The sequence below is a fragment of the Citrus clementina genome, unplaced genomic scaffold, assembly GCF_000493195.1.
Source record: "Citrus clementina cultivar Clemenules unplaced genomic scaffold, Citrus_clementina_v1.0 scaffold_4, whole genome shotgun sequence".
NCBI lineage: Eukaryota > Viridiplantae > Streptophyta > Magnoliopsida > Sapindales > Rutaceae > Citrus > Citrus x clementina.
Genome location: NW_006262274.1, coordinates 19,984,187 through 20,000,407, shown reverse-complemented (window position 1 = coordinate 20,000,407; position 16,221 = coordinate 19,984,187). Strand labels below are relative to the sequence as shown.

The 16,221-nt window shown below is 30.3% G+C and overlaps 1 protein-coding gene across 1 annotated transcript; it reads right to left on the bottom strand.

Annotated features, from left to right (window-relative positions):
* Positions 1 to 3,784: 3,784 nt before the first annotated feature.
* Positions 3,785 to 15,911, bottom strand: LOC18044674 (RING-H2 finger protein ATL64). The gene is made up of 3 exons (XM_006437716.2): positions 15,874 to 15,911; positions 15,504 to 15,696; positions 3,785 to 4,063 (listed from the first exon to the last, which is right to left on the bottom strand). The coding sequence occupies exons 1-3, from the start codon at positions 15,909 to 15,911 to the stop codon at positions 3,785 to 3,787; spliced, it is 510 nt and encodes a 169-aa protein (XP_006437779.2).
* Between the last annotated feature and the right edge of the window lie 310 nt (positions 15,912 to 16,221).

The following is a 16,221-nucleotide window of genomic DNA, read 5'->3' as shown; positions in this document are numbered from 1 at the left end:
TCTAGTTTTCAGGACTCTCTAGTGCCAATGTTTAATCATATAAATGTATCTAATTCCATAAACTCTTATGAAAGGTTGGTAGATGTAAACATTCTGTTCAATTCAATAATAAAGCCTCAAAGGCCTTGTTTGTCTCTTGTTCTAAGTCTATTGATTATAATATCCTGCATAAAAGAATAAGTCATTCTATTATTCATACTCTCATACTTGTTATAAAACAACTTAATTCTAATTTTGATGTGGATAAGGAAATTAAACCAGTATTTTGTAATGCATGCCAATTTTATAAGTGTCATATGCAACACTTCCTTTCTATAGAAGCTACAACATCTTAACATTTAGAGCGTTTACATGCTGATTTACGGGGGCCAGCTCTACTCATATCTTTTTAAGGCTATCAATATTGACTATTCATCTTAGATGACTTAACTAAGTTCACCTGGATATTTCCTCTTATTACCAAATCTAGAGCATTACAAACTTTCATTGAGTTTAAACTTATGATAGAAACCAATCTAAATACCAAGACAAAATGTCTTCAATCAAATTAGGGGACAGAGTTTCGATCATTTACATCTTATCTTGCTGCACAGGGCATTTAATTTAGACATCATTGTCCATATATTCATCATAAAAATGAGATAATTGAGTGTAAACACAGACACATAATGGAGACATGACTAACACTCTTAGCATAAGCACACTTACCATTAAAATTTTGGTAGAATGCTTTTCATACTGCCACTTATTTTATTAATCGACTTCCTACACCAATTTTAAATAACAAATCACCCTTTGAACTGTTATTCAAGAAGAAACCAGATTACTCAATGATGAGCATTTTTGGACGAGCTTGTTTCTTTTATCTTAGAGCATACAATTATCACAAACTTGACTTCAAAATAAGCAAATGTATTTTTGTTCATTATAGTTCCCTTCACAAAGGTGACTTATGTCTTCATTCATTTGGAAAAGTCTACCTTAACAATCATATTGTTTTTTTTTTACGAATCTTGCTACCTTTTTTAGTCTGGCATTGATTTTTCTTCAGTTGGTACTCCATATGTCTCTTCTTGTTCAAACTGTCATTCTCATTCTTTTTTTCATCTTCCATCCAATTCAACTTCCAGTTCATCTTCTCATTCTTTACTTCAACTTGATATATACCCAAATCAATATTCAGCAGCAAATGAGTTTCTCTCCTTTCCTACACATCCACAATTGCCCATCAACTCAGTTTTATCTTCACATTTGCCTGTTGACTCTCAACATACCTCTTAAACTTCTTAATCTGTTCATCAAATAACCCCTCCACAACCACCAGTTTATGGTCATTCTATGATCACCAGATCTAAGCAGGAATCTTTAAGCCTAAAACTTATCTAACCACTTGTTTAGCTAAACCAACAGAACCCTCAAGTATGTCAGCTACAATAACAGATCCTAAAAGGCATCAGGCCATGAAAGAAGAGTATCAAGCTCTAATGGATAACAAAACTTGGGTTCTTGTTTAGCCAACTCATCATATTACAGTAGTTGGTAATAAATTGATAGTTATGATTAAATATAATCTTGATGGGAATGTATCAAGGTATAAAGCCACGCTTGTAGTTAAGGGGTTTCATCAAACACAAGGCTGGACTACAATAAAACCTTTAGTTCAGTTGTCAAATCTTCTACCATCAGAGTTATTTTAAGTTGGTTGTGATGAATAATTGGATGTTGAGACAAATTGATATCAACAATACAGTCCTTAATGGGTATTTGACTAGGGGAGTCTATATACAGCAACTAGAGGGCTTTGTAGATAGCACCAAACCTAATAATGTTTGTAGATTGCACAAAGCTTTATATAGTCCCAAGCAGACACTTAAAGCATAATTTGACATACTTAAAATGGTTCTTTTGTTTAACTCCAGGTTAGACGGCTCTATGTTTTTCAAGAGAGTTCAAGGATATTTGCTGCTTATTCTTGTGTATGTGGATGATATCATCATCACAGGTTCAAATGCTCAACTAATTCAACAAGTCATTGATAATTTAGAGTCAACCTTTGCTGTTAAGGATCTTAGTGAACTAAATTATTTCTTGGGTATTCAAGTAACCAAGAATCAGTCAGGTCTTCATCTTTCTAAATCTAAGTATGTAGCTGATTTACTTGGCAAGACAGGACTAGAAGACTGCACACCATGATCAACTCCAATGGCTTTTAGAGTTTTTCTTACAAAGACTGATAATGATCATTTTTTGATATTTCTTTGTATAGAAGCACTGTTGGGGCACTACAATATGTCACTTTAACAAGACCAGAAATTGCTTTTCCAATCAACAAACTTAGCTAATTTCTCTTAGCCCTAACCATTTATCACTGGCAAGTTTGCAAGAGGGTTCTTAAGTATCTCAAATGAACCATCTCCCTTGGATTGCAGTTTTATCATCAAGGTAACTTGCAAATCGATTGCTTTAGTGATGCAGATTAGGTTGCTAACATAGATGAAAAATGGTCAGTTGCTAGTTATTGTGTGTTTGTTGGTCCTAATCTTGTACCATAGTGTTCTAAAATGTAAGTTGTTGTCTCTCAGCAAGCACTGATCTGAGTATAGAGCCTTGGCATTGGCTGCCTCAGAAGTATTATGGATAAGATCCTTACTCCATGAGCTTGTTATTCGTCTTTCTTCTATCATTTGGTGTGACAATTAAAGTGCCACAGCCTTGGCATGCAATCCTAAGTTCCATTCTTGGACAAAACATATTGAATTGGATGTGCATTTTCTCAGAGGAAAAGGTTGATGCTAACAATCTATAGGTTCGTTATGTTTCCAGCTCTAATCAAATTGCAAATATCCTTACCAAGGCCTTAGCGTGCCATCTTTTTCATCACTTACGTGACAAGCTCAATCTTGCTCCCCAAGGTTGAACTTGAGGGGGGATATTAAGGATAATAAGCAAGTGTTGAGCTGTGTGAGTTGCTGAGTAAGTAAGTGAGTTGTTGAGATTTGTGAGATGTTGACGTGTCAAGTATATTCTCAGCATGTGTATTAAGTTGTAACTAATTTGCTATGTGGCAGTATATGATAGATTCAAGTAGTTATTGTTAGCAAGTTGTTAGTGTAGATTGACTGATATAAATAATGTGTGTACACAAAAGTTTATTCTAATTGATTCTAAATCTTTCCATTTTTCATTTTCTCTGATTTTCTTGGCTGCCAAACATCCGGTTACATTTCTCACAGGGTATTATCATTAAATTACTTGACTTTTTTATGTATTCAAGGAATCAAGAATTTTGGATTAATAGTTTATTTAGTGTCTATATTTTAAAAAATACTTAAAACATTATTTATTGGATGGGCCTATTTTAATTCACTTTTTTTTTTACTTAAAATTTTGACACAATTCTTGAGCTATTTATTTCAAGCAATCTAGTAGTTTATATCGAAAGTCAAAATGACGTTGAAATTTTTGAAATAAGTGGCTGAAGATTTATTTTAAAATTTGAAGTAAAAAATTTAAGTTAGAATTACATAACCCTAATTCATTAGGAGATTGACACTTTTTCTCTACGATTTATAATTTTACTGCTTACACCCTCTTAATTTTCATAATATTCCGTTATTCTCTTTTTGTCAAAATTTTGACTCAAAAAGAAAAGAAAGTGATTGCTTTGTAGGTAGAATGAATTAGTCCAACGAAAGTTTTGATATCAAAAGGAGCATCAGAGTATTGCGAAAACTTTGAAGTAACTGATAAAAGCATATATATAACTTTTAATCATGCATGTGATTTAACGTACCCACCATTTATCACGCTGAGAAGTGGAACTGAAGGAACAGAAATTAAAGAAGAGCATCTCCTCTCCAAGCTCAGTGACCAACCTAGGCGGAGCGATTGAATCCCGGCAGATGGGACACGTGGCATACTTGTAGGCTGTCCAAGCATCCAAGCAAGATTGATGAAACAAATGACTGCATCTCAACTCCCTCATCTCTTCTTCTTCAATCTTGCAAAGACAGACAGCACACTCTATCTCTTCATGATCATCATGAGCAGCCCGCTCTAGCTTCTGCAAATTGATCAGTTCATTGCATGAATGCATGCAAAGTCCCAAGACAGGATAGGTCATCAAAAAGGCCCACGCTCGTATCAGATACTTTGTTATTGAAGCTACAAAACTCAACATGGTTGATCACTTAGGTGAATGAGCTTTGAATTAATAATAAAAAAAAAGTTGATATTTGAAGAATTTTTGCAGCACGCTATGGTGGGTGTTTGTAGAGTTGCTACTTATAGAAGATGCCAAGCATAGTCTTTAACAATCTTCAAAATTAGGCCTTTTTATTTAAATGAAAGTCAATTATATTGATTGAAATTTTTGTGATAAATAAGGATACAGCTGGAAAGAAACAAAAATTGCGTTGAGCAATTTTCTCTATTAAATATACTAAAATGAGAAAATATACTAAAATGGGGCCTTGATTTTTTCAAGGCTAGTTAATATTATATTGAAATATTATGAACTCGAGTTTTTTTTTTTTTTTTTTTTGCATATCGGAGTTCGTGATTTTTTTTTTATTTTTTTTAAGTTAACCACTTGCTAACAACTATTGCGGAGGAGAATATGTCACATCTATTGAGAGTAATTATTCCACTAAGAATATAAGTTTGAAGCAATATCTCTCAATCTGTAAACTATCTTTTGAGAAGTTAAGCCCATAAATTTTTGTAAGTAGCATATATATATATATATGTATGTATATATGTGTGTGTATTCTTTTTTTTTTTTTTTGTAAATCATCCGGTGTCCCAAGACTGCATTGGGTCTCGACTAATCCGGATTCGAGGTGTAGTCACAGTTAAGACACTTTATCCCTCCCAAATAGTGTGTTTAGTGGGGATCAAACCCGAAAGCTCTTTCTACAAACTCAGCATGCGCTGCCAACTGAGCCACAACCATTTGGTATATATGTGTATTCTTTAATGCAAAGGTCAATTTTTTAAAATTGTTACCACTAATTTAACTCAAGCCCCACGTCTAATGTTGAAGCTTATGTCAACTTTCGAAAATTGTTGAACTCTAATAATTTGGTGTGACCTGTTCGGAGATGTTTGTTGATTGGATTTAGTTTTTACAGTACAGGCGGCTTTGCTTCATTTTTCCCTTTTAAAAATGAAATAGACTCCATTTCATTAAAAACGAAGAAGGTTAATTATAGTTGTCATTGCTATAAGCATAAGTTAAGACTTCTTAATTATAAACAATTTACAATTATAAACGCAACGTGCTGTGTTAAGAATGAATGATTGATATACAAAAACGATTGCATGCATTCAGTTAATTTGTATTTTTTAAAAAAAAATAATGCATGGCCATGACGCTATTTTCTAATATTTTTACTCTAGCACCAAAGTGAGACGATACAAAAATACTATATGTTGGACGACGTTTCCAGCAGCAGCAGCAAGCTCGAGATATGTCTCTATTATCGAAGAAAAATAGCAGAACTCATTATCGAATGCCAAGCCAGCTCCAATTAATGGTGGGCAAAAAAAAAATTGATTAATAAAAAACCGATGGTTTTTTGGGCGGTTTTTTTACTTTTAAAAAATCAAATGAGTAATATAGTAAATGTAATAAAACCAGTTGGTTCGGTTTTTTATTTAAAAAAAAAATCGAAAAACCAAACCTGATTTGATTTTTTTATTGTTTTATGTTTTATGAACTGTGGGACGCTTTTCTTTGTTGAAGTTATTTCCGCCTTTGAGTTTTGTTTTGCATTGTCATCTCTTTGCTCAAAAGACAAACGCAAAGGAGACACAATCCAATCAATAGCCGACAAGTCTTCGCACATGGTCTGCAGATTTAATTAAAACAAGTTTAAAATTTTCACAATAATTAAATGCAAGACCACCTTTATTTCTACACTAACAAAGACGTTTGATTATGCTCTTACTAACATTTGAATCAATAAATCTACCACTCCCATATTTACTAGAGAAGATTGATTTTGAATATTTGGTGATCAGACATAGCGCCCTAAAATAAATCATTCACTATAACAAAATAATATCGATTAATTAGACCTAATAATTTTTTTATTAGAAAATATCAATAATATTGTTATCATAATTTTAAAAAAAAAACAACAATTAGCTATGCTTTGTTTTTAAAGAAAAATATTTTTTATTAATTAAAGTACTTTTTATTCACATAAATCATAAATTATCTCATTAAGCAGTAAGCACACCACATCTCACAAAATAAATAGATTCAATAGCATAATATTTTATATTTCCCCACAATACTGACATATATTATTTTATATTTCTCCACAATACTGACAGATATTACGAGATTATTATGTAAAAGTAAAACACACCACTTATATTTTAGATATCCTCTTGGATATAAAATCTTTAATTTGTGAAATTAACTGAGAAGCCTCAGGCAATTCCGGAAAAACATAAAACTTGAAACTTATGATCAAGTTTAAAAGACTTTTTACTTATTTATTTTGATTTGAACTTGTTATTTGAACATGTTATGTGTTCTTGAACATACTTTGAGACATATTTTGATTTTTTGTGTTTGTTAACTTTTTATATTTGTGGTAGATTTATTAATTTAAGGTTTTAAATTTAAAAAAGCCCAAAATAGGTCAAATAGACCCATAATCGAAATAATTGAACTGAATCGAATTGAATTATTTCGATTAATCGAGTATTTGATTATTTCGATAATTTAATTAATCGCGATTATGATTTTAAAATAATCGTAATCCAATAATTATGAAAAATTTAGTAAAAAATTGAACCGAACCGAATCACGCCCACCCCTAGTTCCAATATGTGTGGGTAAGTAGGAAAAAAATAAATAAATTATTGTAGCCTTGCCCTATGTGCTAGCTTGACGCACGCAATAAACACGAAAGAAATATTCAAGCCAACACCAATCGACCACCAACATGTGTTTTTAGAATTAATAATAAAGGTAAAATTACAAATTATGACATTGAGTGTCGTAAGTGGAAACTTTGAGGGAATACCGTTGCTAGAATACAAATCATGTGATTTTTTTTTTAAAGGAAAATGTGTTTTTCAATTAGAGGTGGCAAAAAAGTCCGGTCCGGCCTAAGCCTAAGCCTAAGCCTGTGGGCCTAAAGCCTGGCCCTCAAGGGGTGGGTTGGATATAGGCCTAAAAATTATAAAGCCCGCATGTGTTGGGCTTGGACAAGGGCTTAGCAAAAGCCCGGGCTTGATTTATAAATAAAAAATAAATTTAATTTAAATAAAAAAGAAAAAAAAATTAAAATATTAAATTAGTTTAATTTTTTTATATTAGTATTTGTTATTTTATTAGGTTGTATTATTAATATTTTATGTATTATACTATTATTCTTATTATATATTAGATGATTATCTTTAATTTAAATATTTTTTCTTAATTAAAAAATATTTTATAATTAATTTTTTAAAAAAAACCATGCCTGGCCCGAGCAAATTTGGACGGGCTTTTGAAGGGCATGGACTTTATTTGAATGATGTGGGCTTGGGCTTGGGCTTCGAAAAGCCCAACCCAAGCCCACAAATTGCCATTCCTATTTTCAATATCAAGGTGTTAATATGTTGACTTAAGTTGATGTTTGGTACTAAGACTAGTCAACTGTAATTTAAAAGGTACAATGTTAAAAAGTTTAATAAATATTAATTATTGTGATTTGAAAATTAAATTGATTTGATCTTATACTTGTACAATGAAACAACTATAATATTTTTACCATGTTTATTAAAATTTAAAATTTTTATTTAAAAGTCACATTTGTTACACACTATTAATTTTTATTTTATAGTTATAATTTTTTTCCACGTCAGCAGTAACTTTAAATTAGACCACTTCAATACAAAACATGACATCAATGCTAAACATGACATATATTAATGCAAGTCATAATCCTCTCATCTATCTTAGCTTTAACTTATGCAAAAACAGATTGTGGTGAACAAAAATATTGGTTAGTCACATGGATAAGAATCCTCTCCTTTTTTTTTTTTTTCTTCTTTCCTAATCTCTCATAATTAAACGAATAATTAAGATTGAGTTTTGAATTTTTATGTTTACCAATTAAGTCAGCTCTTTTTACTTCATTTATAGTTAAGCCAGCAAAACTACATTTAAAAAAACAAAGAGAGGATCATAACCCACTAATCCTATATTCAAAGGCACTAACATCTTCCATTTTTATCATTTATTTCATTTTAATTTTGCAGCCTCACCGCACGGAATAACTGTTTCTGTGAGGATAATATCGTGGCTGCTCCTGTTTTACTTGGCTGCGGAGAATTTTCATAATTCTGCTGTCATCACTCATCAGATGTAACATAACAATAATTCTCTTCTAATTTCTAAATGACATTTCAAGAAATTTAATATCGAGTGATGTGTTATTTATATTTCAAACGATAAATTAATTATATAATTTATGTCATTTCTTATTTAATTGTTCCCCAATTCAATGAAGGAATGCCACGCGGAGATGAAATCTTTTACAACTTTGGATGACAATAAAAAATGGAAAGTAATATTTGTCAATAAAATGATACAATTGGAAGGGAGAATGACACTTTTGTAAATTAGTTTTGTCCTAAGAGCAGATACATATAACATATCCCGTAATGTTTTTATTACCAAATTTGAGTTTGCTGATTAATAGTTAGCTCAATATCTTTATGATCGTATTTCTCACCAAAATTATTTAATTGGAAGGAAGAATCACTCTTTAGTAACTTAAATATGTCCAAAGACTAGGCGCATATCTAGGACATGCTCGTGTTAAAATGGTAACATAATTGGATGGCAATTTCGCCATCACCCAAAAAAAGAAAGAAACAAATCAATTTCCAAGGCCTGTATGAAGTTAGGACCAATTTGATAATGTTGTAGTTTTTAAAGTTATTAACTGTGAAGAGAATTAATTATGAAAAAAATAATGGTTAGGACCAATTAGATATACTGTAAAAATATTAACTGTGAAGAGAATTAACTATGAAAAAAATTAATTAAGCATTTGGTAATATTTATTTTTAAAGGTGTTATTGGTTTTAAAAGCAGTCGTATGTGTTTACTAAATCTTATTGTTAAATTGTTGTTAAAATGTAAATGGCTGAGTTGGAGATAATGTTGAATAAAATTTATTTACATATAAACATGTATATAAAATAGCTTTTTTATGCATATTTGTCAATTGATAACAAAAATAAATATTTTGTATTATTAATTTTATTTTTTTATCTCAATATAATGGACAATAATAATATTATCTTTAAATTTGATAATTTTATTTTCTAGTTAATAAGGATAATTTTATGTTTTTAAAATATAAAAAAAGATATATATGAAATAATATTAAGTACAACACTAACTCTTAAAATCAGATTTTAAAAATTTGCTCATTCCCTTCTTTTCAAAATATGTTGTAGGATAGGCTGATTTTATCAGAAGTGATTTCTTAAAAATTTACCCTCCCAAAAACAATCCAAAATAGTCCTTATTTGACAAAACAAATTTACAAATAAAGAAATTTTCCCTTCATTATTGATATATTTGTAATTTAGCAGGACATGATGTAAATGGTATCATCAATATTTCGTACGCATTACAAGTTTTTTTAAAACAAGAATTTGTGTTCTCAAATTTGAAAGTCCTAGACATTTTCACTTGCATAAGATAATTGAGATTGGTTCACCCTAATTATGAGTTTGTTCAAGAGACAAAGCAATTCGAATCACATAATCTAACTCTTTCATATAGTTAAGTTTCAAATGAATAATTAGTCTTTATATATTAGCCAGCTTTAATTATACTTTCACATTCATTTAGATGATGCATCATTTATGAATCTTACGTCATGGCATACATTTTCTATTAGACGAATCACTAATAATGATAGAAGTTTTTAAAAATACAACATGTTTAATTAAATGAACATCATTAATGATGTTATATGAGCATTTATAATTTTATCAGATGGACTTATAGATGACGTAATACGTCAATTATCTCTATATATTTAATCTAACTCTTTCATATAGCTAAGCGTCAAATGAATAATTAATCTTTATGTATTAGCCAACTTTAATTATACTTTCACATTCATTTAGATGATGCATCATTTATGAATCTTACGTCACGGTATACATTTTCTATTAGACGAATCACTAATAATGATAGACGTTTTCAAAAATACAACATGTTTAATTAAATGAACATCATTAATGACGTTATATGAGCATCTATAATTTTATCATATGGACTTATAGATGATGTGATACGTAATTTATCTCTATATATCTAATATAACTCTTTCATATAGCTAAGTTTCAAATGAATAATTAGTCTTTATATATTAGCCAACTTTAATTATACTTTCACATTCATTTAGATGATGCATCATTTATGAATCTTACGTTATGGTATACATTTTCTATTAGACGAATTACTAATAATGATAGAAGTTTTTAAAAATACAACATGTTTAATTAAATGAACATCATTAATGACGTTATATGAGCATCTATAATTTTATCAGATGGATTTATAGATGATGTGATACGTCAATTATCTCTATATATCTCAACCATAAAAGAGCATAAAATTAATAGATTGTCGAACAAAACATACACTTTTTATTATCATTATGATTTTACGTAATTAGTATATATATTTTCTTCTTATTCTAATGAAGCTGTAAACATTTATAAATGATTCAGCGTAGCCACCATGTATCACGCTCGGTTCTTGAATTGAAACAACGGAACTTCAAGACAATCACTTCTTCTCCATGCCCGGTGAGCCACCTTGACGGTGCAATCGAATCATGGCAAACTGGACAAATGGCATAGTTGTTGCTTATCCACGTGTCCAAACACACCGCATGAAAGAGATGATGGCAACTTAATTCTCTTATCTCTTCTCCTTCTTCAATATGGCTAAGACATACAGCACATTCCACAGCTTCAGCTCTGGAACCCAGCTCGAATCTGTCCTCCCATATATTCACAAGTTGGTCGCTAGCATTTATGCGATGGCCAAAGAAGGAGAAGTGAAGCAAGAGATTGCATGCCCATTTCAAACATCTAAGAAACCGTATCAGGTAACCAAACATGTTCGAATTTTGATTGAACAATGAAACCCTGAAAGTACTAATAATAATGGTGATGATAAGATAGTTGATTGGTTTGAACTTTTTTTGACAATGTGTAGCAAAATGGTCGGTATTTATAGACTTAATTGACATAGAATGTTAAGTGATTTCACTACAATCCAACATATCTTTTTAGCCCATTAAAAAAAAATCTTCGTTGGTAGGATAATTTTTCCCCATAATACCCTTGACAAACAATGAATCCGTACGTAATTACTGCAACTTTGCAAGTTAGGTAATTTTGGCTATTAGACATTAATTACTAGATATACTTTGTGGAATGGCTGTAATCTAGATTTTAGTTTATCATTTATCTGATGCAACTTTTTTTAAATATGATACAATTAAACTTTTACGTAATTTTAGTTTTTAATACTATACAATTCAACTGATATATGGAGCGATATAATATAAGAGTTCTTCTAATTATATGGAATTGGAAGGAGAAAGAAAGTCCGAGCACTTGGAGCCCTCGGGCTTATTTGATGTAATTTTGTTTAAATTAATACTCAAGAAAGATACAATTAGCCTTAATAACAATGGTTAACATCCATTGAGGCACTTTAAACGTTAAGAACTAATCTTATTCATTTATTTATTTTTTCATTTCATCAGTTATTTACTACCTTCAGTACCTTGACATACTAATTTTGCTATATATTACCGCTTTATTTAAAAAAAAGTCAAAATTATAAACATCATGTTTTGAGAAATAATTTATGAACATTTACAAAAGTAAGAATGCCATATATGAATTTTCCTACACATTTAGATCCCGTTTGAATGTCATATATGGATTTTCCTACACATTTAGATCCCGTTTGAGATTAAGATTGAATAGCTGAAGAATAGTAAATGTTTCGTTAATACTACCTCGTTGTAGTTTGAAAAATAAGTTAATTTAATTTTATACTTGTATGACAAAAAATCTATTATATCTTTACTAATTTTGTCAAAACTATTATTTAGAAATTGTATATACTATGTACTATTAATTTTTATTTCATAATCATAATTTTTTTTCTATAGTAACTCTACAATATTTCAATACCAAATAGGGCATTGCCTTTATGGATAACCAAGAACTTTGATATTAATGGATAGTAGATAAGGATTTACACTCAAAAGGTAAAAAGTGATGTAGGATTATCTAGAGATGGGAAAGAAAAAAAGGAAATGTAATAATAAATTTACCATTATTAGTTTTTTTCAGCTAAGTTCGACCTTTGCAAATACTGAAATTTTTATTTATGTAAATTCGAATGAATATAACAGTTTCCATTTATTTTCTACTTTACCAAACCATGCGTACTACCAAGAAAAAAAAATCTAAGTTCTAAACCATAAAATATTTAAAAAAATGAATTTAGGAAAAAAAGATTTAAAAAAAGGTTAAAGGGGTTCCGGAAATACAGAAAAGTAACATGAGCTGGTAAAGAAAAATGTGAAAAGGAGAAAAAAAAAAAGTTGTAATGTTTCCCTCTCAATTTATCGAGCAGTGGCATACACCCAGAAAATAAACCCAATTATAGCTAAAAAATAAAAATAAATTACACTTGAATGGGGTTAAATTAGGGTTTATTTTCAGGGCAACAAACATTTTCCCAATTTATCTCCAACTTTTCAATTGCCTCTATATATTTATAAAATTACCCTTATTTATCACTTTCTTAATTTTCATTACTCTAAAAATACTTGAACAGATCATTCATTGGAATTGTAAGGTTATTGAAACATGAACTAAAGATCTTTCATGTTAATAGAGCAAATGCATTCGAAATTAAACTTTAAAAAGTTGATCATGTTTCATCAATTACTTATTAATGATGTGCATCCAATACCCACTAACAATTTCAAGATCTCACAGCAATCTGGTGCTTGCTGTCTTTATCCCCATTTACACAGCTTCATCCAAGTGCTTTGTCTCTCTTGTCGATGTACTGAAACAATCAGCTTCGTCCCTACTTTTGCTTCCTAAGTTTCTCTTATTATGCATTTGTTTTATCAATCTTTCGAGTATTTCAGTCATCTTCTTAAATAACTGGATAACGGAGCTATCTCGATCAATTTCAAACTCAATTGTGTAAAATGCTGCTCTATTATCTGCGAATGATTTACGGCAGAATCAATTCTAAACCTAGCATTTTATTACCTATTTCAAGTGATTTTTTCTCATCAAAAGTCATGATGCTGATGTTGCATTTTGAAGGATTAATGGAGTTTCTCTAGAACTTGAATAATAATTTGGAAAAGAAAATTAATAAATAAAGATAATTTTAAGAATAATTAAGTTTAATTAAAAAAAAGATTGGTGAGATAGATTGAGGAGTCAAATAAAAATATTAAAAAAAAGGTTGGAATTATTAAATCGTTAGTGCTAAATAATTTGAGGGCCAAAAGCCCAAAACTTCAACTTAACATATAAACACATGAAAGGTAAAAATTTTATTAGTCGTTGTGTTAATAAACTAAAATAACCTCAAAAGTACGTAAATTTTTAATTTAAACCCTTGTGTTTTCTTTGTGTTAATTTTAAGTGCATCTTTGTGATTTAGGAACTTTCATCACAGCGCAATTTTTTCATTTTTCATTTTTTTCTTAATTTTTTATAGTGTGACAACTAATGATAGTTGCATCTCAATTTAAATTATTCAGGTTTTTTTCACATAGGAAGTCAATTTGATGTTGTCCTTCTTCACAGCGCAATTTTTTCTTTTCTCTTCTTTTTTTTTCCCCCCAAAGTACGACAACTAATGGTAGTTGCATCTCAATTTAAATTATTCTGGTTTTTAAATAGAAAAGCAAGTTGATATTGTACTTCTTCCTATATTTTAATTGCCAAACAAATGACATTATTTGTTGGACATGTGTTAGGATCGACTCTAATGTTTGATAAACAAATTTCAATGAATCGAAACGGAACAAACATTTTGAGCACAATCAATCACAAGCAATTGAGGGCCTGTGTTTCTGATATTATAATTGAGCAGCTGTAATTTAAAATTATAATTTTAAAATATTTGACGAACTTATTATTGTAGTTTTAAAAAAAAGTTTTTTTTTCTCTGAATTACGAGGTGGTCTTGAGTGGATCTCAACTGTGGGAGGCACCTTTAAGTCCATATCACAACCTAGATTTAGGGTTGGCAAAAAAGCCCGGGCCGGCCCAGGCCCACGGGCTTAGGCTCGGCCCTCACCCATGAGGGACTGGACAAGGGCCCAAGAAAAAAAGCCCGGACAAAGCCCAAGGCCACTACTTTAAAAAAATAATTTTATAAATTAGAATAATATAATTAAAATTGAAAAGTAATTCAAAAATAAAAAAGAAAACTTAAATTCTTAACTTATAAATCAATTATGATTCAAAAAAACTAAAATTATGATACTAAATTCTCCATTTTGTGTCAATTAATTAAGAGAGCGTTTGAATTAGAAAATTCAGTATTAAAAAAAATTTAAGTTATGAGTTTTTATTTTCTTTATTTATTATTTTAATTTGAAATATTGATTTTCTTTAATTTATCTATGATTGTAATAATTTGTTCATTATTAATTTATTTCAAATTTACAATAATTTAAAAAATTTTAAATAAATAAATAAAGCCCAAGCCCGGCACATGCCCGCAATGGGCCCGGGCCGTACACTTAGCTGACAGAGGGCCTGGACATGGGCTTGAAAAAGCCCGGCCCAGGCCCGCTGTTTGCCATCCCTACCTAGATTAATCCCCGCTCGTACTGGGTCGGCCTGTAAGAGGTAAAGTGTTAGGTAAAGTAGTGACTCCATACGAGAGCGGGACTTGAAAAAAAAAAAGTTAATTTTATCTCAGATTTGTATGATCAAAACCTATAACATACTTATTATTTTTATCAAAATTATTTTTAAAAAATTATATTTATTTAACATTATCAATTTTTATTTCACAACCGTAATTTTTTTTATTTCACAGAAAATGTGGGTTAAGCTACCACAACACCTTAATAAAATAAACACGCCCTGAGAAAGAATCAAAAGAATTGCATAATTGAAGCAGAACAGAAAATGGTAGGGTTCAGCCAATTTTGCTTACTTCCGCACCTTCAAACTTCCTTAAGGTCGATCACCTAAAACAGTAGAAAAGTTGACAAGGAAGTTACAGCTCTCACAACGAGAAACGGAATCTCCCTAGATTGTCCAACTAATAAAACACTCAGTAAGAAAAAAAAAAATCACATTGAATTATGCTGGTTTGATCAATCTTAAAATCACTGTTTCCAGCAACTATTTTTGCTAGCCAATCAGAAGATATAATAGCTGTTGTTTCTTACAGCAATGGGATCAGCGCTCTTCAGAGTTTTTGCAATCAGCTTCTGAGTTTTCCTGTGCCCTTTTGCTTCTTGCCTCATGCTCTCTGTCTTTTCAATCTTATGATACAGATTCTTTAGCCTCATATTTCTCATTCTAGACCTCAGAATTTTCGCTAACCTCTGCAAACCAATCATCATCACCTTGGCATGAAACCTGCAAACAAAGATCAGAAATGTAAGTGAGTGTTTAATACGTAACTATTAGAAATATATACCTGTGATACAAGACTCAAATTCAAAGTTTCTCCCGTTGGCTTAAATAAGGAAGAACGACACTTTGGTCCTTCTTCAAAGTTATTTTTTACTGTTTAGATTCTTAATAAATTTTTACAAACTCGTTTCATCTTTAGCGTTAAAGGATAGTGACATGTTAGTTTTGTTTTGTAAGTTTGTAAGAATCTCAAATAATTATTTGTGCGTAAAATGTAATTTTTACCCTTCAACAAAATATATTTAGTGTTAATATTTTAGCATCATGAATGAAAAAATGGGATATTAAAAATTTTATCCGAGACCCAAATAGTAAAACAAATTCTGTGAAGGATGAAATTGTCATTCTCTGTCTTTTTAAAAGTTTGTTTGTTGAACACGTGGCTATAAAATCAGGTCTAACTATTAATTAATTAAATGATCACGTCCCGTGTGTTTCAATTTGTTGAGCAGTCAAGCAATGCATGTG

Bases quoted from the DNA above. Each gene is read 5' to 3' on its own strand.
- LOC18044674 (XM_006437716.2), bottom strand. From the start codon at position 15,911: ATGTCACTATCCTTTAACGCTAAAGATGAAACGAGTTT. The intron at 15,697-15,873 runs GTAAAAATTTAT...CTTTGTTTGCAG, and splicing joins GCTAAAGATGAAACGAGTTT to GTTTCATGCCAAGGTGATGA. The intron at 4,064-15,503 runs GTAAGAAACAAC...ATCAATTTGCAG, and splicing joins AGAGCGCTGATCCCATTGCT to AAGCTAGAGCGGGCTGCTCA.